The sequence below is a fragment of the Syngnathoides biaculeatus genome, chromosome 16 (assembly GCF_019802595.1).
Source record: "Syngnathoides biaculeatus isolate LvHL_M chromosome 16, ASM1980259v1, whole genome shotgun sequence".
NCBI classification, from domain to species: Eukaryota; Metazoa; Chordata; class Actinopteri; order Syngnathiformes; family Syngnathidae; genus Syngnathoides; species Syngnathoides biaculeatus.
In genome coordinates, this window is record NC_084655.1 from 11,493,621 (window position 1) to 11,517,832 (window position 24,212).

At 42.4% G+C, this 24,212-nt stretch overlaps 1 protein-coding gene across 1 annotated transcript in view; it reads left to right on the top strand.

Moving 5' to 3' along the window:
- Positions 1-23,423, top strand: part of ntn1b (netrin 1b) — a 46,252-nt gene extending 22,829 nt beyond the window's left edge. Inside the window, exons 3-7 of the mRNA XM_061845526.1 lie at positions 1,569-1,757; positions 6,338-6,487; positions 9,084-9,137; positions 14,172-14,246; positions 21,656-23,423. Coding sequence (XP_061701510.1) covers positions 1,569-1,757; positions 6,338-6,487; positions 9,084-9,137; positions 14,172-14,246; positions 21,656-21,978 — 791 coding nt within the window. The 3' untranslated portion in view covers positions 21,979-23,423. The remainder of the gene's footprint in view (positions 1-1,568; positions 1,758-6,337; positions 6,488-9,083; positions 9,138-14,171; positions 14,247-21,655) is intronic.
- Positions 23,424-24,212: the final 789 nt, after the last annotated feature.

Sequence of the window (24,212 nt, forward strand, 5' to 3'; positions counted from 1 at the left end):
CGTTTCGTAATGTGTCTGAGGAAGAACAAAAACAGAGAATGCTACCTGTACTTTTCAGCGGTAACTATATTTAGATGACAAATGCTCCGAGGTGGCATCAGTCTTATCGGCATTTACGTTATTGTCGCTGCTAGACACCCATAGTGGTGAGTGTGTGAGTGAGATTGCACAGAGGCCCACTACAAGGGCCTGGGGACAGCTGTGATGATTACATTTATTAATCTCCTAACACTCTCACACGTTCATAAAAAACACTTTTCAGACAAAAAAAAAAGAACAAAAAAATTAATTACAGTCCATTTCCCATCATAAATAATGTACAAACACTTTTTAAATTGTAACTGTCTCCTTTGATGCGATGTTTCTCCAGTAATTGTTGAGTTCGATTAAACTACAATACTGGCTTTCTTCAGTTGTGAGCCAGGAGTGTTCCAATTGTTCTCCGTGAAACGTAGCCCCCAGCCCCCCCCCCCTTTCCATTTCCCTCTTACACACTTCCCTTAAGTGGCGATAACATCTGGGATAAGAAAGCGGTAAAGAGCAAAGAGGGAATGGGAGGAGAGAGCATGTGTGTGTGTGTGTGTGTGAATTCTTCAAAATTCTGTGTGTTCGATCAGCCTAGGGAGGGAACCGTGGGAGATAAGCTTGTGACAGCTGCCAAACACCTCTGTGTGAGTGTGTGTTTGCATTTGAATTGCACCTCCCTCCCCGCATTCGAGGAGGGGTCCATGCATGAATCCCCACCACCTGCCGGCTCGCGGCCCTTCTAGCAGGTGTGAGTCAGTTTGTATGCGATCCAGAGCCCTGATGATCGTGGAGCGTATGCGACAGCGTTATCAGCGGCCAACATCTCCACGTAATAACATTAAGACGTGAGGCGCGCTGAGGGCGGACATTACCGAGATGTGAGGAAATGTGAGCTCTGCCCATATGAACGGTAAACACCAGATTACGTCTGATAGCGCCCAAAAGTGAAAATCATGACAACATATAGAGAAAATTGCACTAATTCATGTTGACGTTGGCCTTAAAAACCAGACATAAATTGTTAGATCACAATATCAATAATTTAATAAGATTTACCTATGCTAGAATACCGACTACTTAAACAGGTGAACTGTTTAAAAATGTAAGCACATTTTGAGGAGAATGACCTTGAAGGTGAATACAAATGACTGACCATATTAATGATAATAAATCAATGAACAGTCTCTGATCTTGCAGGAGAACTGAAGTACCTTTTCCTGCCAGGGTTCAAAGGTTATACAGTATTCGCAAGCAGGTGGAGGAGTCAAAGAGAGCCGGTATCAGGCATTTTTCTTTACGAACTGCATTATTCCCAAGGCAGGCCATCTGAGCCAATGACAGTGACAGACTCATATCTTATATTTCCCAAAATCGAAGGGAGCTCTTTTTCCAGCTTGGTGACGCTACCTGCTGTCTTTATTAAGGCCTGAGGTCGCGGCAAAGCTTTTCTCGCGCCGAATTTAACTGCAAATTGTCAAGATAAAGAATCTTGTCAGAGCGTTGAGTGTTCATCACTTGCCTCCCTGTCTCCCGCCCACCAGCCTGCCACTGCAACCTCCACGCACGTCGCTGTCGCTTCAACATGGAGCTGTACAAGCTGTCAGGCCGCAGGAGCGGAGGGGTGTGTCTGAACTGTCGACACAACACGGCGGGCCGTCATTGCCACTACTGCAAGGAAGGCTTCTACAGGGACATGAGCAAGTCCATTTCACACCGGAGAGCGTGCAAAGGTAAAGTTACACTGATGCAAGTTACACGTCAAGACATTATCATTCTTGCTTGTCTTTTTCATGCAAAAGCGGGTGAGTGAGTGTAGCACATCAATATTCCGGGGCCTTTCGGTGACTATACTTTGCGAGCATGTTCATTTATGACAAAACTTAAAGTTCCCTATTACAGTAGGAGAACAGCTTGGATCATGTGTTAAAAAGTCAACATTGTCATAAAAGGGGCTGATGAAGTTGTCATCAGACATTACAAATTCCTGTTTCACCCGGCAATACTCGTACTGTCATGCTTGAGGTATTAAAGGAATTCTTTGGAAAGTTTGGAATAAAGGAGCCACCTGTCTCTGCACTGGTGAACTGACCCGTACGACCACAAAGTTATTCGGGGGTCCCTCTGTGAATCACTGACAAGTCAAACATAACAAACAGAAGCTGAGGTGTGAGCTGATCCTGGAACCAGATCACTAATCTATTCATACCTGCAACACACACAAACCGAACCGACACAACGCACTGACGCAGGAGGGGGCACATACCGCTGGTCTGAGGCCAAGCTTCTGAGGATTATAGGTAATGGAGACAAAAGGGGAGCATCGTGTGCTGACCAAACCATTTCAATGAAAAGGACACTTCCTGTTTATGTGTGTGATTTTTTTTTCCTTTTTTTTGTCGTTGAGTAACTTTTTGGTGAAGAAATCTGTAAGCCCTTTGACAAGATAAATATATCAACAAAATGGCATTACAGTGGAACCTTGGTTTGCATATGGGCTAGTTTTGGTAAAACTTGGTTTTCAAGGTTTTTTTCTGCTGAACATTTGCCCTAGTTTCCGTACATATCGTATGTTCAGTTTTCGTAGTGTCGAAAATGGTACTCAACAAACTCAGCCGCTCGTTTCCTGGAATCAAGCCTCGCACTAGTAGTCAAAGAAACAGCAGCGCTTCCTCTTCTCTTTAAAATGTGGTGTTTTTTTTTAATAAATGTGTGTGTCTGGAACGGATTTATTGAATTTACATTACTTCCAAAAGGAACTCTTGCTTTAGTTTTTGTACAATTCATTTTTGGTCAGGCTTCTGGGAATGGATGGATAACGAAAACTGAGGTTCCACTGCATCGGTAGATAGGTGATAAATGTTTGTAAGACAAATGTAAAATATGTAAGATTATGCACAGACATACCACGGTGTGCCTTTCTAGGGTTAAGATAATATACTTCAACTACAAACTCAGCTGCGCATGATGAAATACAGCCATACATCTGAGTACATTACAAGAGTAATAATGTATTAAACACGTTTTATTCATTCATATTACTACAATATTAGTTTTCGCTATGATTGTTTTATAGTTTTGGTCTCTCCCTGACTGCAAAGAAATGACAGCCTCGGCCTCTGGGACCGGGACAAAAAAAGCACCGCTTAAGTCAAAGCTCTCTTATAAACACAGCACTGGGATCGGTTTACTGCATGTGGTAATGCCGAGTTGAACAAAAGCTTGACAGATCACCCGCACTTAGAAATGCTCCTTTGCAGCATTGTTTAACACTGCCAGTCCAAATATTTTCGCACATTTGGAGAGGAGTTACGTTCAGAGTGTTGGATCTGGTGTCAGGTTGATGTAAGAGAGGTTTACGCTCAGCCTGGTGATGTATTAACACCCATTGATGTTTGCAAAGTCTTTGTTGAACAGCTGGATCAGTACCCGGAAAAGTTCCAGATTATGTCGCCGTCTTCCCGTAGCCAAGTAGGTGCTTGAGAATCAAAGCCAAGCAGCCTGATTCCGGCCTTTTCTCCTCAGGTGACCAAAACCGAGCTAACATCAGTTAAACAGTTTATATTTATTGTTCAAATCAGTCAACCATCCCGCTCTGCTGTTGTTGGACAGGAAACTCGATGCTGTGCCAACACAGCCCGGAGGAAGTTTGCTTTTATTCCTGATTTTCAAACTCCTGGCTAACGTGACATCTCATTTAAATGTACTTGCAATGGTGCGCCTAACGGATGGGCACTCGCTGGGAGAAAAATCTTCGTCTGACTCAGTGGCAGCATACAATGGTTCATGCTTTATTTCATAGATTAACAACGTCACCCCTCATCTAGCGCAGAGTAAACAAAGCTATCACATTAGAAATACTCATTTTTTTTCTTCCTGTTCCCCCAAATTACTGGAAGTCGAAGCCTTTAACCGAGCATGGAGTCCAAAGACATCGAGCCAGTAGGGTACATAGCGTGTCATACTAGCCTAAATTATCCATCAATTTTCTATACCACTTATCCTTTTCAAATGTACCACAACACCAAAGCGAAGTCTGCCTGAATCCCTTACATCTAATCCCTCCCGCTTTTTCTCAAAGCCCCACTGAATAGACCAGACAATAGTGAGGGTCCACACCCCAATAATGAGCCCTATTTTGAGCCAGATTCCTATCTTTTGATCAAAGTCAGCAAAGGCTTGTTTATCAGGAACCATGGTTATACCGAGTAATTATTCTGCAGTATCGGGAGTGTCAAGAGTGACTTTTCCTCCCCGTTCATCTGGAAATACATAAATCTCAGACATGATCAACAGTGAATAGGACAACGAAATGACATCAGATCCAGAAAGTACGGAGAAGCCTGGCCATTAAGGACTCTATAAGTGTCTGTTAAAATACTGTGCCGAATCCTAAATATAGCAAGGAGCTAGGACAACAGAAATAATGTCCTTCCAAGTCATTCCCCACCATAAAAATGACAAGAGTGTGCAACCACCATTTACAAAATATACATCCATCCATTTTCCATAGTGCTTATGCTCACTATCTTCAGGCAAGAGGTGGCGTACACCCTGACCTGGTTGCCACCTAAGGGAAATTTAGACTTGTCAATCAATGTGTCATGCATGTTTTGGGTATTTGGGAGGAAAATGGAGTACCTGCAGAAATCCCACACAGGGACAGGAAGAACATGCATACAACACGCAGGTGGGGCCAGGATTTGAACTCCAGTCTTCTGAAGTGTGAGGCAGATGCACTGACCAGTCAACCACTGTTTTGCCTAATGTACAAGGAGTTATCAGTAAAACTAACAGCCCATCTTCTGCCCTGTCCCATCCATCCATTATCTACGGCTCTTCCGGGTCGGGTCGCGGGGGAAGTAGCTTCAGCAGGGATACCCCGACTTCCCTTTCCCCAGCCACTTCTTCCAGCTCTTCCGGAGGGATCCCGAAGCGTTCCCAAGCCAGCCGAGAGACATCGTCTCTCCAGCGTGTCCTGGGTCGTCCTCGGGGTCACATTCCGGTGGGATATGCCCAGAACACCTCACCAGGAAAGCGTCCAGGGGGGATCTGAATCAGATGCCCCAGCCACCTCATCTGACTCCTCTCAATTTTAATTTTGCACTGGTGTCAGTATAGTTTATCTTCTACAGCGCCCTCAATGTATCCCACAACAGTTGAACAAATTTTCCTCAACAGTGAATGACTTTGGAGCAGTGTTTCAATCGCGTGGAAATTTGTCCCAGTCTACATGTGCTGACACAACTACAACAAATCCTCAAGGAAAACATGTTAGAATATCTTAGATGTTGTGCCTAGCTGGTGCGAGAGCTTCACATTTGCAATGAACGGGCTGGCCGTCTGAGTCGTGCAAAGTGAAGCGTGGCCTAAGCCTCAGAATTTTGGCACAGACTTGCTCAGCACTCCTGTACCGTGTCATTTTCACAAATATCTCATTATATTACGCTATAACTATATGGCAGGTGTCCAGCAAAGGCCTGCTGCTGCTTGTAAACTGCGAAGTGGAACGCAACATTTAAACTTTTTTCTCATAGTTGCAGTTGTACTCGCGGCCACAATCAAGACAAAAAAAAGTCTGATATGATTATATCTAACTGCTAACCTAACTGTAAATGGTTAGTAGTTACAACGCTTTCAGTGCGAATAAAAAGTACCGGGCCTGCACTTCACACGCCGCCTCCTGGTAATTGCTTGGCAGAGCGTGCGCGCACTCACAGAGCAAATTTCTCGCATTGAACGTGCGGCCTTCCCAGCTAACCGCTAAAATAGACTTTGAAGTGTGTTCCACTCGAGCGTTAACGGGAAACATTATTCCGCCAGTGTTTACGAGGATGTCTTTGGCAAAAAAAAAAAAAAAAGAGGTGTTGCGTTGCGCAAACGCATACCTGCTTACATTTTAATACTGAAACACACACAAGAAAAGAAGATTTGTGCGTGTATTGCTAATTAGAATCAAGTTGTTTTCTTTTCCTTAGCCCTAATTAAGGGGGGTGGGAAGCTGTGTCATATGTGGTTTTATGCTCGTGCGAGGCCCGTTTCCTCGTCTGTGGTGTTACTGAAAGAAAACCCGTTCAACTCTAAAGGGAAACATTTTGCACTCGGATCGAGTGTTAATATTACTATTAATAAATGTGGAGAACATATAGAGCCAGCGCAGGGCATGTTGGCGGCATACTGTGGTAATTTAAAAGGCGTATTCCTATCGCTCTTTTGTATGAACTAAGCCACTTCTGTTTTTTGAGTTCACCCTGTTATTGTTACATTTTTCTGATGTTCTGTCCCGTCATTTCCTCTCATTTGTCCTCTCCAGCATGCGACTGCCATCCAGTCGGAGCAGCGGGGAAGACGTGCAACCAGACGACAGGCCAATGTCCTTGCAAGGACGGCGTCGCGGGAATCACATGCAACCGCTGCGCCAAGGGTTACCAGCAGAGTCGCTCCCCTATTGCCCCCTGCATCAGTAAGCCTATCGCAAGTAGAAACATTTTGACATTATTAAAAGGTTTTTATTACTTCTCAATGAGTAAATATGGTTTATAACACCCATGCGAATAAAGCGAGAGATATTTGTCATTACGTGTCATTTGGTCGAGCGAGGACTACCTTAAAAAAGGTCGTCATGGTATCGTAACCAATCAGTGGGCCTGCACAAAAGGTCACAAGGAGACCACCCAAAAATGCTCACTTAGCTGATGATAACAAATGAAAAAAAAATGCACCTAACGTAGATGTGTTTTATGAATTTTACAAACGCCAGAAGCTTGCGGTGTTTAGTCTGGCACAAAAACAACACATTCGCCACAAATCTTTCTTTGGAGTGGAAACTACCAAACATTTCCGTCAAATAAGGCTGAATCTCCGAATCTGTCGCCGTTGTTGTTAATGTTCCCCAGGTCATGTTCCTCCATGTCGCTGCTGTCTTTGTTTTTCTCACCTTCTATGACCTCAAGATCACCACCACGATTGCTTTTTCCCTCTCTCTATTTATGTAAAAAAAGAAGTCATTTTGACAAAATAATAGAATGCGCAGATATCCGTTTTCGAATGGAGGGAGTAAACACCAAAAGTCATTAGAAAAAGAAATATAAGTACACATACCAGAAAAATCCATTTAAGTAAACCAACATAATATTTATGCAGTACAAAAAAAGCAAGCCACATTAGAGTTCCACAAATACTGTACATGCAGAATGATGTCATGTAATTATTTTTAAAGTACCTTTCAGAGGCAAACATTTAACATGTCAGAGGAAACCTTTGATCATCCTACTTTTTTTTTTTTTTTGGTTCATTTTGGCCATGTGTGATACGTGCAGGAATGCGCCATTTGGTCATTTTATAAAATGAAAATAGTCCGCAGAATCATACAATGTATAATAACTTTGTGTGTTCTGTTACTTGTACATAGGGCAGTGGTTTGGTAATAATGTCTTAAATACTATATTTCCCCATTTGGAAAACCGAAAATCCAGTACCATGTGGGACTATCTTTAATAATTAGTCAGTCAATATAGTCATTGACAAATGCTTCATTGTTTCATCTTTATTTAATTTGTGCTGTAATTTTTCATGGTGCATAATTAATTTTAATGATTTATAAGGCCGAGGGGCACTAATGGTGTAGTGGTTCACGTGCCTGACTTTGGTGCGGGCAGTGTGGAATTGGTTCCCGCTCACTGATGGTGTCAATATTTGCCCTGCAACTGACCCTTCACCCATTGTTAGCTGGGATAGGCTCCGGCACTCCCGCGATCCTTGTGAGGATAAGTGGCTTGAAAGATGGACATGGACATGATTTATAATGCGACCCATCAACATGACGTAGTGGCCAGATTTGGGTTTGGATTTCAGCTCAAACACTCCTTTGTGGATTTTGCATCAACAGTGAAGAATCTAAATTAATAATAATTCATCATTTCATCTCCAAAAGGCTGTGTGTCGACGGAGGTGTGTGTGTTTTATACTTTTTTTATTTTGGTTGAAAAATTTCACATTTAAATTCATTTCAATCGAGAAAGATGATTAGATATACTTGTGTTTTGCTTTACGAGCTTGACCTGGGAACGAATTGAGTTCATACCTCAAGGCACAATCGTGGCGCTATTATAAATAAATCGCTTACACTTCTGGTCTGGACATCTGGTCTGCAGCTATTAATGTTGCTCAGTAAATAAACAAACACGGGTTCATCCAATTGTAAATATTTTTTCAGTCGAACATCAGCTTGGCCATTTATTCGGCCATTATTATTCTTACAACAGTTTTACAAATCAAAACTGCCTTCATACTTTTATAAACCGCTCTATGGTCCATCTGTCTCAAAGTCAATTTTAAACGCTGATGCTTGTACATGGTTGTGAGCTCTACCGTCGTATCTTGTTATTTTTATATCCTGTTCCATTATTCTGGATGGATACAGTATTTAGCTATTTAAAACACAGCCCGCATAAACAGAGCATTAGCGCTCACCTCACACGTGCTTCTGCATCGTTAGCCGCCCGTCTCACGGTAAATCCCCAAACTGGGTCCAAAGAAACGATGGCTGATATATATTGGCTGTATCTGCTGGCTGCAGATCCCAGTTCTTTAGTAATATACACCAGCGTCACACGGAGATAAATATCGTTGGTAGTTTTTTCTTTTTTTTAAATCAATAAGCATCAAGTATCTTACCGCTATTATTAGATCTAGTAAGTTGTGTCTGTAGCCACTGAAAAGGGTCCCCAATATGATTTACATTCTGATCATGAAGGAGAAAACCAGAATATGTTTGGCTTGCACCCCAATAGCACAGCCAGCTCCATTTTGGCTCGCTGCGTTTTTAAGATCGCACACGATCGGGCGAGAACCCAACACTTAACACAAAACTTATCTTACCACTGATGCCTTGGCGTGGCGTACATCAAGATCGAAACATCACATTCGATCCCGTTAGTGTCTTTCTTATATGTTCCGTGTGGTCTAAGGCTGGACAAAGTGTGGTCTGGTAGACAAAACACATGTCAGTGATTCTCTTTAAGTGACGAATAATGAGTCTCTTCCTGTCTACACCACAGAGATTCCAGTTGCATCCCCTACAGCGACTTACAGCAGCTACGATGAGACATCAGGTTAGTAACATTGTAGTCATACATTTATTCATTTACTACAGTTTGTCGTTTTCGTTTATACCACTAATTTCACCTCCCTGGGTCTGACATTTACTTTTTACTAATTTGTGGTGAGCATAGCAATGTATTACACCACAATAAAATCGTCATCACTAACTATCTGATTATCAAAACAAATCTATGTGATGTAAGACAATTGCAATTTTTCCTTGGTGAACTAAGTGTGATTGAAATATTTTTACCACATTATGAAATGCTTTATACGGTCCTCCATGATGCTTTCAGACCAGCCAACCTGCTGTCATTTAATCTAAAGACATTTTTAATGCACAGCTCATCCGTTTCTGACGTTTAATCCCAATGTGCACAAGGTCATCTTTACGTATGTAAATTAGTGGTTCTCAAATTTTTACGGCATGCAGCCCATAATGAGCAACATTAAATTACACTACATTGCAGGCCCAAGCGTTCGTCAAAATGTCATTCCTAAATGATATCATTCATATAATTGTAAACCACAATAAGGACATTTACATTGAATTAAATACTGGAAAATAACAAATGTTTGAAAACAATGTTAAATGATGAAATGGATATGTATAGTACTTCAAAAATATGACTGTACAGTACAAATGGACTTTACTGGGGGAAAAAAAGGTACTGTAATATTTTGCACAGTGTAATTCAGTCATTACCAAAATCGCATCTATAATTCTCCATTTCAATCTCCATCCACAACAACACAGTTTCACTTCACAGCCCTGAGATCCACCGCTGATGTAAACTCCAGACTTTTTTTTTTTCATTGCTCCCTGCGGCGCTGCTGCCCATATTCCCCGGTCTGCGCGGCGGCCTCCCAAGGGTTTCGTCCTTAATCTGATTACATGCTTCATTTGCACCAGTTTGTATTTCAATCAAGGCTGACGGCGCTGGCAGCAAAACCCGGCCTGAAGCTATTGTGCATTTACTTTGACAAGAGTCACCATGCCGGAGTGCTGACATGAGAACATGTGCCATGGCAGTATTTACTTTAGTGTCATTTATTTTTTCTTTCGTGGCTCATTAGGTTCAGAACCTTTTTGAATCTGTTGTCCTAGTTGTTTACAGTGTTGCGTGAATTAGTTGACGGTGAATCAATTGACCCACTGTGGGCCACAATAAGGACCATGGATGCCACCCCCCCCAAAAAAAAAAAAAAAAAACACGTCATTGAATTAGCAATGATATATTTTTAAAATAATTAATATACAATTAATAAACACATTTCTGAACTACTTGTACTGCAATCAAGCTTCACAGGTATTTTGAAATAAATAAAACTATTAAAAGATAAAGAAGTAAAAAGGAAGGGGAGATAAAACATGTGATGTCTTCAATAGTTTATGAGCAGGTCTGTTGTTAAACTAATATTTAAGATAATAATCTTTATAATCTTCAACATTTGTGACTCTTAACTGGCGTATTTATTATTTTTTTCTATCTATCTATCTATCTATCTATCTATCTATCTATCTATCTATCTATCTATCTATCTCTATCTATCTATCTATCTATATCTATCTATCTATCGATCTATCTATCTATCTATCTCTCTATCTCTCTCTCTCTCTCTCTATCTCTCTCTCTCTATCTATCTATCTCTATCTATCTATCTATCTATCTATCTATCTATCTATCTATCTATCTATCTATCTATCTAGCCATGTTATTCTCATATAACAGATACACATTCACACTTATCACCATTAACTTTTGTCTTTTCATGCACCTCTTTTTCTTTTCTCTCTCTTTTGCATGTCTTGAGTGGTAAGTTCGCCTTTTTGTTTGCCGTCAATTCTACAAATGAGCCTGCAAAGTGGGGGGCGCATTAGGAAGATTCCCAAATCCAGGGGTGCCATTGCAGTGTCTTCAAGGGTTTCAACTCTACGAGCCACCAGCCAGCACCAGCTAGATTCCTGACATGTTGTCTTTGCAGTGTCATTATTTTGTCATTGATACGAGCCAGCATCGGCCGTCTCTCGGAACCCCCTTCAGCTCGAGACCCTCATCGACTGCCTGCGTTGCCCCTGTTGCGGCATCTCTGAGGTCAGGATGAGATATTTCTGACTCCCAGTGACAGCGAAGAAAGCAGGGTTGAGACAGTGTGAGGCCTGGATTCTGTATAGACACCACCCTCCAAATTAGAAGCCGTGTGGTCCCCCCAGCGACCCCGCGGAATGAGCGTGGCGCTGCCACAGAGCCGCTCAATGGGGGCGTTTGTCTTCCCAGCAGGAGATTGGACCTTAATGAGCGCTGCGGGTGTAATGGCTCAGAGTGCGCAGGGATTGCTCTGTGTGGGGGGGGGGTCCAACGTCAGTCTTGGCAATCAAAGCGGGGGTGGGGGTGTGATGAAGGCCCCCAGGGACCAGCAGCAAATAGAGGCCCCGTCCACCTTCCTTCCTACATTCACATGGAAATGAAGCATGCTTGATATGGACTAGTCATTTACTTTGGGATTTCTGTTTTTGTTTCGGTTTTTTTTTTTTTTTTTTTTTTTTAATGATCCACCACCTGAGAAAGCAGCAAAAATTCTTCCTCTACCTACGTGAATTCTATCCTCATCCCACAAACCAAACGACTTTTTCTTTTTTGAGAGGGAGGAGAGGGGCGTTTTTTCTTCCTCCATCATTACCCAGGCAACCTCATTCACACCGAGTATAATGGAGAAGAAAGGGAACGACTGGACAGAGAGTTGGAAGAAATAATGAAGTTTGTCCATATTCAGGCAAGCTGAAAGGTCCCCCCCCCTCTCTCAACTGCCCCTCCTTCCTCTTTTAAAGGGCCCAGCCCAGCTTTCCCAGCCCCCAGAAAAGCACAAGGCCCATTGCACAGAGGAACGCAAGAGCTAGAGCAACGTAATTGAGTCGACCTGCTTCCCATTTGCATTAGTCAGTGGAAAGTGCAAGAACAAATTATTTCAATTTGAAGATTTTGCCCTCTGGTCCAACCACCAGCTCCCTCGTTACTTACGAACCTTACCTGGCATTGTGACAAAAGTAGCGGACATCTTGAAAGCTCGCCGCTCGATGCCAGGCGTACATACACTGGCGACTTTTTTTATATACGAATTAAGACTTAGCATTCCGGCAACCACGGCTGGTGTCACAATGTTGTCTTCTATGCCTCATGAGGATGAGATGATGCAAAGGCGAACGTTAAAAGTGGAGATGTTATCCAAGTTCGACTGCAAATTTCCACAAATAATTCATGTTTTCCCCGAAAAGTAATTATACTTTCATTGCCATACTGGTAAAAATTACAAATCATGATAACTTCATGAGCGCGGCACGGTGGATCAGCTGGTAAAGTGTTGGCCTCACAGTTCTGAGGACCCGGGTTCAATCCCGGCCCCGCCTGTGTGGAGTTTGCATGTTCTCCCCGTACCTGCGTGGGTTTTCTCCGGGCACGACAGTTTCCTCCCACACGCCAAAAACATGCAACAATAATTGGCCACTCTAAATTGCTAAATTCCTAAATTGATTGTGAGTGCGCCTGTTTGTCTCTATGTGCCCTGCGATTGGCTGGCAACCAGTTCAGGGTGTGCCTCCTACACCTTGACAGCTGCGATAGGCTCCAGCACTCCCCGCGACCCTTGTGTGGATAAGTAGCAAAGTAAATGGATGCATATACCTTCATGAATAATTAGTAATGTATCACAAAATAAAATCTCAAAACTCTTTGATTGGAGTTCAAATACTTACAAACATCTTCAAATATTGGTCTACCTTTAAAAATGCAGTGCATGAAACAGCTTACAGCAGAGGATGCCGATACATAATGTACAGCACCTGTAAGTACTCACCAAAAAAGATGATGATCATCATCATCGTTCTCAGCTAACTGGAGGAGTTACTGTGATGGCGCCAACGTTCTTGGGGTGACCTGCGCCAGCAGGAAAACGTGCCGCTTCAGTGTTTGGTCATTTGAAATTGCTGCATCCACACAGTGACAATGCAAACTTGTTGTCATAGATAAATTTAAAGGCGTTCTGCTGAGCTGTTTTTAAGGATTGCAATGGTTTTGATGCACTGTTTAGTTTTAGTTTGTCAAAAGTATTTCATGGACATCGGCATCTTATTTATGCTGCTCTCCTGCTGACTGTCAATTACAAGTCTAATACAGTTGTTGTTGGATTTAAGATTTGTGCTCATGTGTGCAGATGGAACTTTCACCTAGACACTAAAACAATGTTGTGCCTTTTGCCACGGAAACTTGGCTGATTGGACAACCAATTTTTTTTTTTCATGTTTCTGCCCAACTGTTACAGCTTGTTGCCCCAACTGAATACATGGTAAAATTCAATAAATCCCCAATACAGGCTACTGTAAACAATACTCTGCCATGACAAAAAAAAAAAATCAAATCACAAATAGGTGAGTTTTTCTGTGAAAAACAGATGGCAGGTTCATTCCATAAAATCTGCAAATACATGAATTTGCAAATGCCAAAAGGGGGGAAAAACACATTGATCCACTGAAATGGCAATGGGGGGCTTGTTTGAGAACTCTTAATAACAAGCAGATAATGATTTCTTAATGGTGGGACCCAATGGTGGTACACACAATTACACAACTGGAGACAGCATGTTTCCACAACAATAAATATCCAGCAGAGTTGGCAAACGATGACATTTCGGAACAGGAGCTATCAACTGGACTCGCATTTTTTTCCCCTTTCTCATTATGTTGTGACCCACTTTGATAGAAATCAAGTCCAGCTTACTTTTCAAAAAGAGCTTTTGAGAACAGGCAACATCTGAAAACACACACATAATCAAGCACATTTACATCTGCAAAATGTTCATTTAAAAGGAGTTTGAGGAGGAACATAATGGCATGTACGATGAAATTTAAAAATAAAATTTCCATTTCCACTTTTTCCATTTTTTAATGAGCTCTCAATGACACAGGTTGAGAATCATTGCTGTAGAATACTATGTGATTTAATATGTTGTATAAATTTCCAGCTAAAAATGGTTACTTCTCTGCTTCCCAGATTGCGAATCCCATTGTAAAGCTTCCAAAGGGAAGATGAAGATCACCATGAAGAAGTACTGTAAAAAAGACTACGGTGAGTGAGTCCACTACGCGAGTATGCGCTGCTCAAGTCATCAGAGCCGCCCAGCATCCACACCCTGGTGCAGCTCAGCAACTGATGACTAAAACGGTTTCTTCTGAATTCACATCTTCTCTTTCTGTGATGGGATCATTTGGCACGTGTTCTTGTAGTCATCACTTTGTGAAGACAACAGTTGGTTTGCATAGTGACATCACGGGGACTTCTTTGTTGTGCGGGGACCCAAAATCAGGTCCCCTTAAGAGAAGTATGCATGTGTGATTGTGTGTGTTTGAGAGAATGAGGTTTTGGGGAGATGAATGAATGAGGCAATTGATGTTTACCGGTGGCGTAAAACACATTTTTGTCACACGCCACTTTGTAGTTATGCTTTCAGTCAGAGGGCCGTTACGACTGTGAAACCAGAAAAATCTTTAATCGCCTCATCATATTTACTGACAAAATTTCTGAACTAGTTTTGGAATCAGAAACCAAAGGTAATGGGTTTTTCCACCATTGTTTATGTTTGGTAACACGAAATTGCATTTAAAATCTCAACCTTATCATTTAAGATATATGACAATTTGAAATATCGGTACAAATTTTCGCCAGAATCATGGAAGTTGACACACATGATATGACATAAAATAGTGCGGCAGGCCGGATCTGGCCCCCGGGCCTTGACTTTGACACCTGTGATATATACACAATACTACATGTCACGATTACTTCACAGTGATCAAAAGGACAGGAGATTTTTTTGTTTCCACATTTCTTTTACGAGCGATAATACTTTATAGTGTAGGTGTTGAATCAATTACTAACTACTCTGCATTGGCATTGAAAGATTAAAGTTGACTAATCATCGTTAGGGAAGCATTTTTGGATTTACACGTCTGTTGCTGATGCCAGACTATAACTCTAAATGGTACTGCGAAATGTCCGATCAATAACACAAGAGAGTCTTCATGCACCTGCGTGGCTGCTAAAGTATGAAAACAAAGCTGGTTTTGGATGACAATCTTGTAGCTGTGAGCCTCACTAGGCTCAGCTACTCCGAGTCTCGCTAATCTTAAATGATTCATATGAGTGGGACCTTGGACCTAGCAGCCATGGATGAGGGTAGCGATGCGAAGTGATGCTCGATCTTTGTCATCAAAAAGGTATGTCTAATAATAATACATGGAAACAAATGCAGGGTCAAAAGAACTTTATTCATATGATGACATCATATGATCATCATCACCTATCCCAGCTGTCAACAGGCAGGAGGTGGGGTACACCCTGAACTGGTTGCCAGCCTATCGCAGGGCACATAGAGACAGACAAGTTACACTCACAATCATGCTTAGGGGCAATTTAGAGTGTCCGATTTATGTTACATGTTTTCGGGACGTGGGAAGGAACCGGAGTGCCCGGAGACAACCCACGCAGGCACGGGCAAAACATGCAATTCCCACACAGGTGGGGCCGGTATTAAACCCGGGTCCTCAGAACTGTGAGGGCAACGCTTTACAGCTGCGCCACCGTGCCGGCACCACTGAAAGAGTGACATCAAAACAGTGCAAGAGAGAAACGCTCGCCTCGTATTTATTCACCCAACATATTCAACCCGTACGAGGTTGGAAGAGACATGAAAGATTGCTCAAGCAACCCAAGATTTGTTCCATATAATAAATGCGATTGTTTCTCATTCCAATTATTAATGGTTCATGTGGTTTGCCACTCCAGTTTTCCAGAAGATCATATTTCTTTCCGTCTGAAATTCTGAATTATTTCCATTAAAAATAAGATAAAATGCTAGAACTAACAAAATAACATTTACTTAGCGACGGCGATGTGCTCGAGTGAAGATTTGAATTGGTAATCGTTGCTGCAGTGTATTTAAAACGATATTGTCCACACATTTGATCAACTGGCGGTGCTATGCATAATATTATGAAATAATGCATCCAGTGGAACTTTAAATTTTGCCATGCATCACTTCCCACAGATGTCAATAATCAATGTCCGATCCTTGTTCCAATGCAAGCTCTTTCTCACACAACTTATCAAAACGTGGATCACACGCAAACAAATAGAGGCATCTGAACGGCATCTGGGGCCCAAATCAAGAATCCTTCCAAAATGATATGTAGGTCTCCTCTGATTTTTACCAGATGCCGCATATAGAGTACGTTTTACAATCAGCATCCTGAACCAGGGGTTCTTGGTGGAGAAATGTGGTCGTTACACACAACTGTTTTGCTCCTATCACAAAGTATTTAATTTGATGTGATGACAGCCGTCCCTCAAACTAATTATTGTTTGGAACTTAGAGACAGAGAACAATTATTTCTTGGTTGTCATGAGCACAAACCAAAGCCTCTCTAGTTTTGGGTTGGACTGAAGGAGAGGCCTCATCAATCAGTCGGAACCAGTAGACAAACATCCGCCTCACGGTAGTCATAAGACCAGAAGCGCAATCTTGATTTACAGCAGTGGTTTTCAAACTTTTTTTTGGGCGCGCCCTCCTTTTGGAATTTTTTTTTTCTCTGTACCTATTTGGGTTTGAGTGCTACCACTGAAAATTGTAAAAAGCGGTGTGGGCTGGATGATAAAAATGGAAACCGGGGGGAAGGAATTGAACAAATTGTGAAGCGGGGGTCTGAAACAATCCGCGCCCCACGTCGTGACACCCCGCGCCCCCCAGTTTGAAAACCACTAACTTACAGCTTTGGTAAGCATGTCTGTCTTCCTTGCCCTTCTGTGGTTCCACATTCTCCATGTGGGGTTTTCTCCGGGACCACGTTCCAAAAACATGCACGTTAGGATAATTGAAGACTCAAAATTGCTCATAGTTATGAATGTGAGTGTGAACGGCTGTTTATTTGGACGTGCCCTGAAATTGGCTACCGACCACTCCGTTGTGTTAACCCGCCTCTGACCCAAAGTTGGCTGGTTCTAGCTCACCTGTGACCCAGTATGTAGTCCGCCTTTGGCCCAAACTCAAAGGACAGAGGCTCCACCTCTCTGCAACCCTGAGTACGACCACTGGAACAGTGAAAAAAAAGATGGATGGAAAATCACAAAGTTCTGTGGTTGTTTTTTAACTTTGACAAAAAGCCAACTGCATAACATGCCCCTAATTGTCCTACATCTCACTAATTGTCCGTCCATTTTCTTAGCTGCTTATCCTCATAAGGTTCGCGGGAGTGCTGGAGCATATCCTAGCTGTCAACGGGCAGGAGGCGGGGTACACCCTGAAGTGGTTGCCCGCCAATCGCAGGGCACATCGAGACAAACAGCTGCACTCACAATCACACCTAGCGGCAATTTAGAGTGTCCAATTAATGTTGCATGTTTTTGGGGTGTGGGAGGAAACCAGAGTGCCCGGAGAAAACCCACACAGGGACGGCGAGAACATGCAAACTCTGCACAGGGAGGGCTGGCATTGAACCTGGGACCTCAGAACTGTGTGGCCAACGCTTTACCAGCTGATCCATCCTGCCGCCCATAGTAGATTACATTTATTTTAATTTGTTGAGATGATGAACCGAAATAAATTGCGCAACAGAATCCTGAAAATGACTATACATGTGATTTAATACCTGTAAAATGCAATATGGAGGTAGCCTGAAGCCTCACACAGTTCCACGACAAATTTGAGAACAATAAATCAATTGCCTCGTAATTAAGTCATTTCAGTGATGAATACTGACTAAAGTAAATAAATAAGAGTCATTATGAACTACTTATTTTACATGATACATACAATTTTAGTGTTTGGTCAACTTACATTCCATCTGGTGCGAGTCCATTTTTATGTCACTATCGAGAGTTCAAGTCTTCCATCTTAGCTCCGTAATATTTGAGAACCACTGGGCCAGATGGGGGGACTGAATTGTGAAAACTTTTTGCCTTCTCCATCTGATTTGCGGTGAACAAGTTGGCCATGTAAAAAGTTAGTTTATCGCTGCTCACAGCTTGAATTTCCATCGAAGTTTATCAGAACGCGAGCAAATCGCTGAGTTTCGAAATCAGTCTATGAGACTGAAGCCAGTCATACGATTCCCGCTCAAGTTCTTCTGGAAGCAGAACCACGGCTGGGTTGCAAACGTCTTTGCTTAGCATGCATTCTCTCTTTTTGCTATAATTCATTCCTCAGGCCTGTCGCCTCGCTTTTATTGGGCTCCCCCTATTCTCCGTGGTGGTGATGGTGGGGCGGTTTCTGCGACCCCTGTATGTTCATGGCCACGGTGGCCCCCCAGAGGTCACGGGAAGGGGCCCTGTGTTTAAACACAGTTGTGCACTCCGCCGGCACCGCGCATTCCTGGGGGCACAAGCAGGTGGTAAATTAGGCAGACGGTGACGGATCGCCACCTTGGAGAGAATGAAATATGTTTTGTTTATTCAATTTTTGTTTTTCATCACCGCTGTCGCTACGGAGACGAGCGACACAAAGGGATTATTTTCTCACCCGACACCCTCCTCGGCACACACGTTCCCGCCCTGGTCGCGCCGCCGGGACAACAATGAATCAAAGCCTGGTGTGTTTACCGACGCTACGGGATGGTGGTCAAAGGCGTGGAAGCCCCCTCTGCACTCAGCCGAGGCTCGCGGGTCCCCGATCATTCTCTCAGCTGATAACCAGACGGGACAGGGGCCTCCCGCTGTAATTAAGTGAGCTCTAATTTCATTAGCTCTTGCCTGTTGACGGCGCAGTGTCAAGCTGCAGCACACTGCCCAAAGCAGTTTAACCCAGTAGGAGGTTTGGCTGTGAGGTCGTCTCATTTGGCAGACCATTGTCCAAGCGCGCCCCGATTTCACACTTATCCCTTCCTCTCACAAAACCTCTGTTTTTCCTCTCCCACTCGGTGTTTCAACACACTGTCACTATTTTGCGACACACTCTTTGACCCGCTGCTTTTATTTTGCCAGCGGCTATTTAGTTTAAAGCAAGTGGCCGGACGTGTGGGGGATTTGTGTGCGGTGAGAATATACTTGAGTGAGGAAGAGTGAAAGATACTAAGAAGAAGCGAGGCTCGGTGCCTGGATGCTGCAGAGAAGAGGGCGCTGTCTCCGGTGGATTCTCACGCCGGGGGGAGTTGGATGGAGCTCTGGGAGCAGAACCCGGACAGCTCATGAGGTCGGAACATATTCCAATTCTCCTGGAACTTGTTCTGTGGCTGGGAAGACAAATAGTGGCCTCTCCTTCTTCCACCCCCCCACCCTCCACACACCCTTTATGTGTGAGGATGAAGGAGAGGACCGCGATTGAATGGCAGGCCCGTGAGAGCTAACTCGAGTCGGCCTAACAAACCGGCTTTCTTCTGATACCGTGTGCATTTTGTGCAGACACACACATTCACGACGAAATGCCCCACCCCTCAACTTCACCTCTAATAAGAGAACCAAAAAGTGATCATGTTCACCCAGAAATGCAAACAATCACTTGTCTTGTTTTAAAAGTAGATGCATTACTTCAATTGCTTACTGTATATAAAGTCATCTTATTGGCTTGATGGTGATAGGAATGACTACCATCACACGCTATTGGGTTTACTCTAAAATACATTATGAAGTTTGACTTGACGTGACGGATTTACATTATGTGAATTGAGGCTCAAGCAAAAAGATGACTTCTATCCACAAGCAGCTGCTTCCTGAGACTTTCTCGACTGATTTCCTGTCATCTAAACCAGTGTTCTCAAGATTAGAATCATTGGGACAATTTTAAACAAATATGAACAACACGGTTCAAATCAAACCCACATTGCGACGCACTTCAAGCGCAGATGAGCTCCAGAAGATGTTTCTCCCTTGCTGCAATCAAAGTGATGTGAAGAAATGTCTGCTTGGCTCTGCCGGCGAGGGAGCTTTAATTCAAATCTCATGCGAAGTTGGTCTGCTTAGCAGGCTTTGGTGTGAAAGAAATATTATTGCTGGTATTGTCAAGATGCGTTCAGCTTACGGGTGCAGATATCATGCCAGCCATCTTTTTCTGTGGTGTGCACCCTGGACTCAATGCCAGCCAACTGCGGGGCATTTATAGACAAACAAATATTCACTCTCGTGGAGAATTCCGGTATTGTTAACCCTTTCTGTGAATACCCCTAGATGACAGGTGCCAAACTCAAGGCCCGGGGCCAGATCTGGCCCGCCACATGATTTTATGTGGCCCGTGAAGCCAAATCAAGAGTGTTAATTTCCATGATTCTTGTAAAAAACTGTGCCAAAATTTCATATATCATAAATGATAAAGTTGAGCTATTACAAGCATTTTTGTGTTACCAAACACAATTGGTTGAAAAAGACATTACCCTTGATTTCTGATTATAAAACTAGTTCACAAATTTATGACGTAAATATGATGAGATAACTAAATCTTTTTGTTTCACGGTCATAACAGCCCTCTGAGGGAAATCGTAACAACAATGTGGCCCGTGAGAACAATGAGTTTGATACCTCTGCCCTCGATGGTCGTACAACCTGAGGTACGGAGCTCTAAGCTTGTTATGTTGAAAGTTGATACCTTCTTGTCTCGCAATGGCCACATAACTCCACCCTTCCTTCCTGAACCATACTCGGGAGTTTCATCACTACCAGAAGAATTCAATCACAACTGTTCAATTCAAAAATGCTTGAATACTCAAAATTTTATACACATTGACTGCTTACTGCATTTTAATCAAAAGGGAATGTAGGTTTTCAACATTGCTTATGGATTTACTGCATATTGATGTAAATAGCTGTCAGTAACGATTTTGAAAAATGATCGCTATTGCAGATTTCTGCATTATAGCAGTAATTTCCGAAACAGAACAGTGGGTGAACACTTATTTCTTGATGATGAACTTGATGGGTGGGCACACACTCCAAAAACCCCACTAAAGTGAATCCCTATTTATATCTACACACTGTCTCCAAATTTCAACATTTTCAAACACAAACTTATTAAAAAGCATTTGTTAAAAGCCTCCCTTTGCACCTCATCTCATTCTTGCTCGCACAGTCCTCCAAATCAGAGACAAAGCTTGCTTGTTTCATGTTTTATTTTGTTTGTTGCTCACGGTTGGAGCTTTCTTCAAATTGATAAATAAGAATAAAGAGGATTGCATTTTTAGTAATATATTGTACAAAGACTAAATTCTGCAACCAAACTATATAATACTGTATTGAAAGTCACAAGCGTAATGCTAACATATGACACAAAATGGCATTGACGGGGTAATGAAAATTAGCATCAATGTAACTTTCAAACAATTGCCCGTATGTATGTATGTATGTATGCCCGTGTTTGCACACAATTCAATTGTTGACCCATTTACATTGTCCCAAAATCTATGATCTAGAGCAACGTAGAGAGGCAACAATGTATTCGTAAAATGTGCATTTTCTTTCATTCCATCCCCTTTAAAATGTCTTGTGCCGTCCTCTTTCAGCCGTCCAGGTGCATGTGCTCAAAGGGGACAAGGCAGGCGAGTGGTGGAAGTTCACCGTCAACATCATATCTGTCTACAAGCAAGGGGAGCACCGCATCCGTCGCGGGGACCAGCTCCTGTGGGTGCGCGCCAAAGACGTGGCCTGCAAGTGCCCCAAGATCAAACCCGGCAGGAAGTACCTGCTCATGGGCTCGGACGATGACGACTCTCCCGGGCAGAGCGGAGTGGTGGCGGACAAGGGGAGCCTGCTCATCCCTTGGAAGGACCTGTGGGGGCGTCGCCTCCGGAAGTTCCAGCAGCGCGATAAGAGGGGGAAGTGCTAGAGAAAAAAGAGGAGAGGGGGAAGGAGAGAGGGAGGGAGGGATGCAAGGAAGGAGGGATGACAAGAAAAAACTGGAAGAATAATTCCTAGAAAAGTGCAGATGAAAAGTAGGAGGGGTGACTGAGTGTGGCGGCTCTGAGTTGGGACAAAAGTTGAAGAAAATTAAAAAGAAGAAAAAGAAAAGCAGGAGCTCATGTTATGGTCATTCTGTTTCTGTTTGTTTGTTTGCAGAGTTTGCACCTAATGTTAAAAAAAAGTCACCTCCAGACTGTTTATCTTGTCAAAATCCCCTAATTACCTGTAACCCCATTTTTAGAAATTTCCCAGAATTGAACTTAAATGTATTTTCCCATCAATGTAAAAATAAGATGCCAAACTTTTCCGCGGTGAAATTGTGAACGTGTTCCTAGCTGTGGTCTTCTCGTGAGCAAATGCAAACGTTACCCACTAAGCCGGTTCATAGTGACAGTCTGTTGCCCCGGTGAGCGCTGCATTGTGAAGTAACTTTACGCGCATACACGCTAGCTACGTAGATGATGTCATCGCATCAACTGCATCTAGAATACAACCATCAACCCTGCACTTACTTTTGACTCGTGGACTCTTTTAGAACATATGAGATATGTCCACATTTTTTCCACGTGGCATCCAAAAGGTCAAATATACGGCATTCTCCACTGTGCCATTTGATGCAAAAACATCTGTATAGTTACGTCTGACGGAAATATGTGATATTAACTATTGGAAAGTGCCACTTGTACAGGTAATAATGCTTCTCTGCCCGACAAATTGTTGTTGAATGTATGCATTGCTTTTTTTTTTTTCCGGATAAAAACCAAACCATTTTAACTTTATTAATACCTAACTTGCTTGTTTAATTTTGTGCTGTATCTATAATCACACATTGCAGTAAAAAGGCTGTGACTTTTTTAAATTATGGGTAAGGAAAGCCTCCCGGATCTTCATTATTGTATATATTTTACTCGATAAGCGTTTTAACGTTGTTTCCATTTGTTAATTGACAGTCCGCCGCCACACTTTTCTCGATACAGTAATCAAAAAAAGATGTATTATATTTCTATGGAAGTAAAAAACACATTGACCTGCTGAAAACTGGACTTGTATCAGGAGGTCTTGGTTCATGGCCAACGTGACGTTACAGCATTGCCTTGAGATATGAGTTAAATTGATTGTGTCCCGATGCTTACAACTCAAAACACTTCAATCTAAAACCCTCTTTCCCCATTGAAATAAACGTGAATGCCATCAGTACTACCCACCTCCCCCAAAAAACGACCAAAATGTGCATCATGTGTTTCATAATCAGGAAATTAAAAACAGGGTAATAACAGAATAATTAAACAGCTTCTGCCTCATGATGAATTTTTTACAGCTTCTTCTGGTATGCATGACTTGGACAGAGACACACACACACACACACACACACACACACAGAAAAAAAAACTTTGTATTCCTGTATTGTTATGTTCTCCATATACATGTTTTGCTACACCACTGATGTTAGTGCAATATGGATTCTATTCGCTAGCCCATCTTTGGCGTTTTCCGAACATTGTGTTCACACTAAGCCACCGGACTTGTGCAAAATTATCTGGTTGATTTAATGTTTATTTTATGTTTTGTTTGTCAGCAAACCTCAACCTAGAGCGGCATTAAAGAGCTTGAAGCCTCTTTTGTGGAAAATCATTTTCGATTCGCCGAGTGGCGTCCAAACAATTTGTATCTCGAAAAAGTCCTAAATTGAGTCATTTGTATCTCAAGGCACCAACATCGCAAAATAAACCGCCAGGCAATGCTCAAACAATTAAAATAAAAGTCAAATGAGAAGAGCTGACTGATGACTAAATCAATTGTGAGTAATAACGCAGTTATACATACTGTACAGCCTTTGTTCTGTGGTTACAAATACCTGTGAAGTGAGGAAGTACCGTAGTCTGTATTGTACACAGTGCATCATCTCCAAGCAGCAGCTCCACATTGAAGAGGTGGTGCTTTTTTTAAAAAAAAAAATTCATTTTTTTATTGTTTGTTTGGTTAATTTGGGCTTGTTTAATATCAAGTAGATTGCCACTATTTCAAACAGGCTGACAATTTTAATAATGTCACAGATACCAACCTGAATATGCAGAGCTAATTGAGTTTCAACTAATGTCGTCAAATTAACCAACAGGTGCATCATGATGTATGTATTTGACATTTTCTTTTAAAATATGC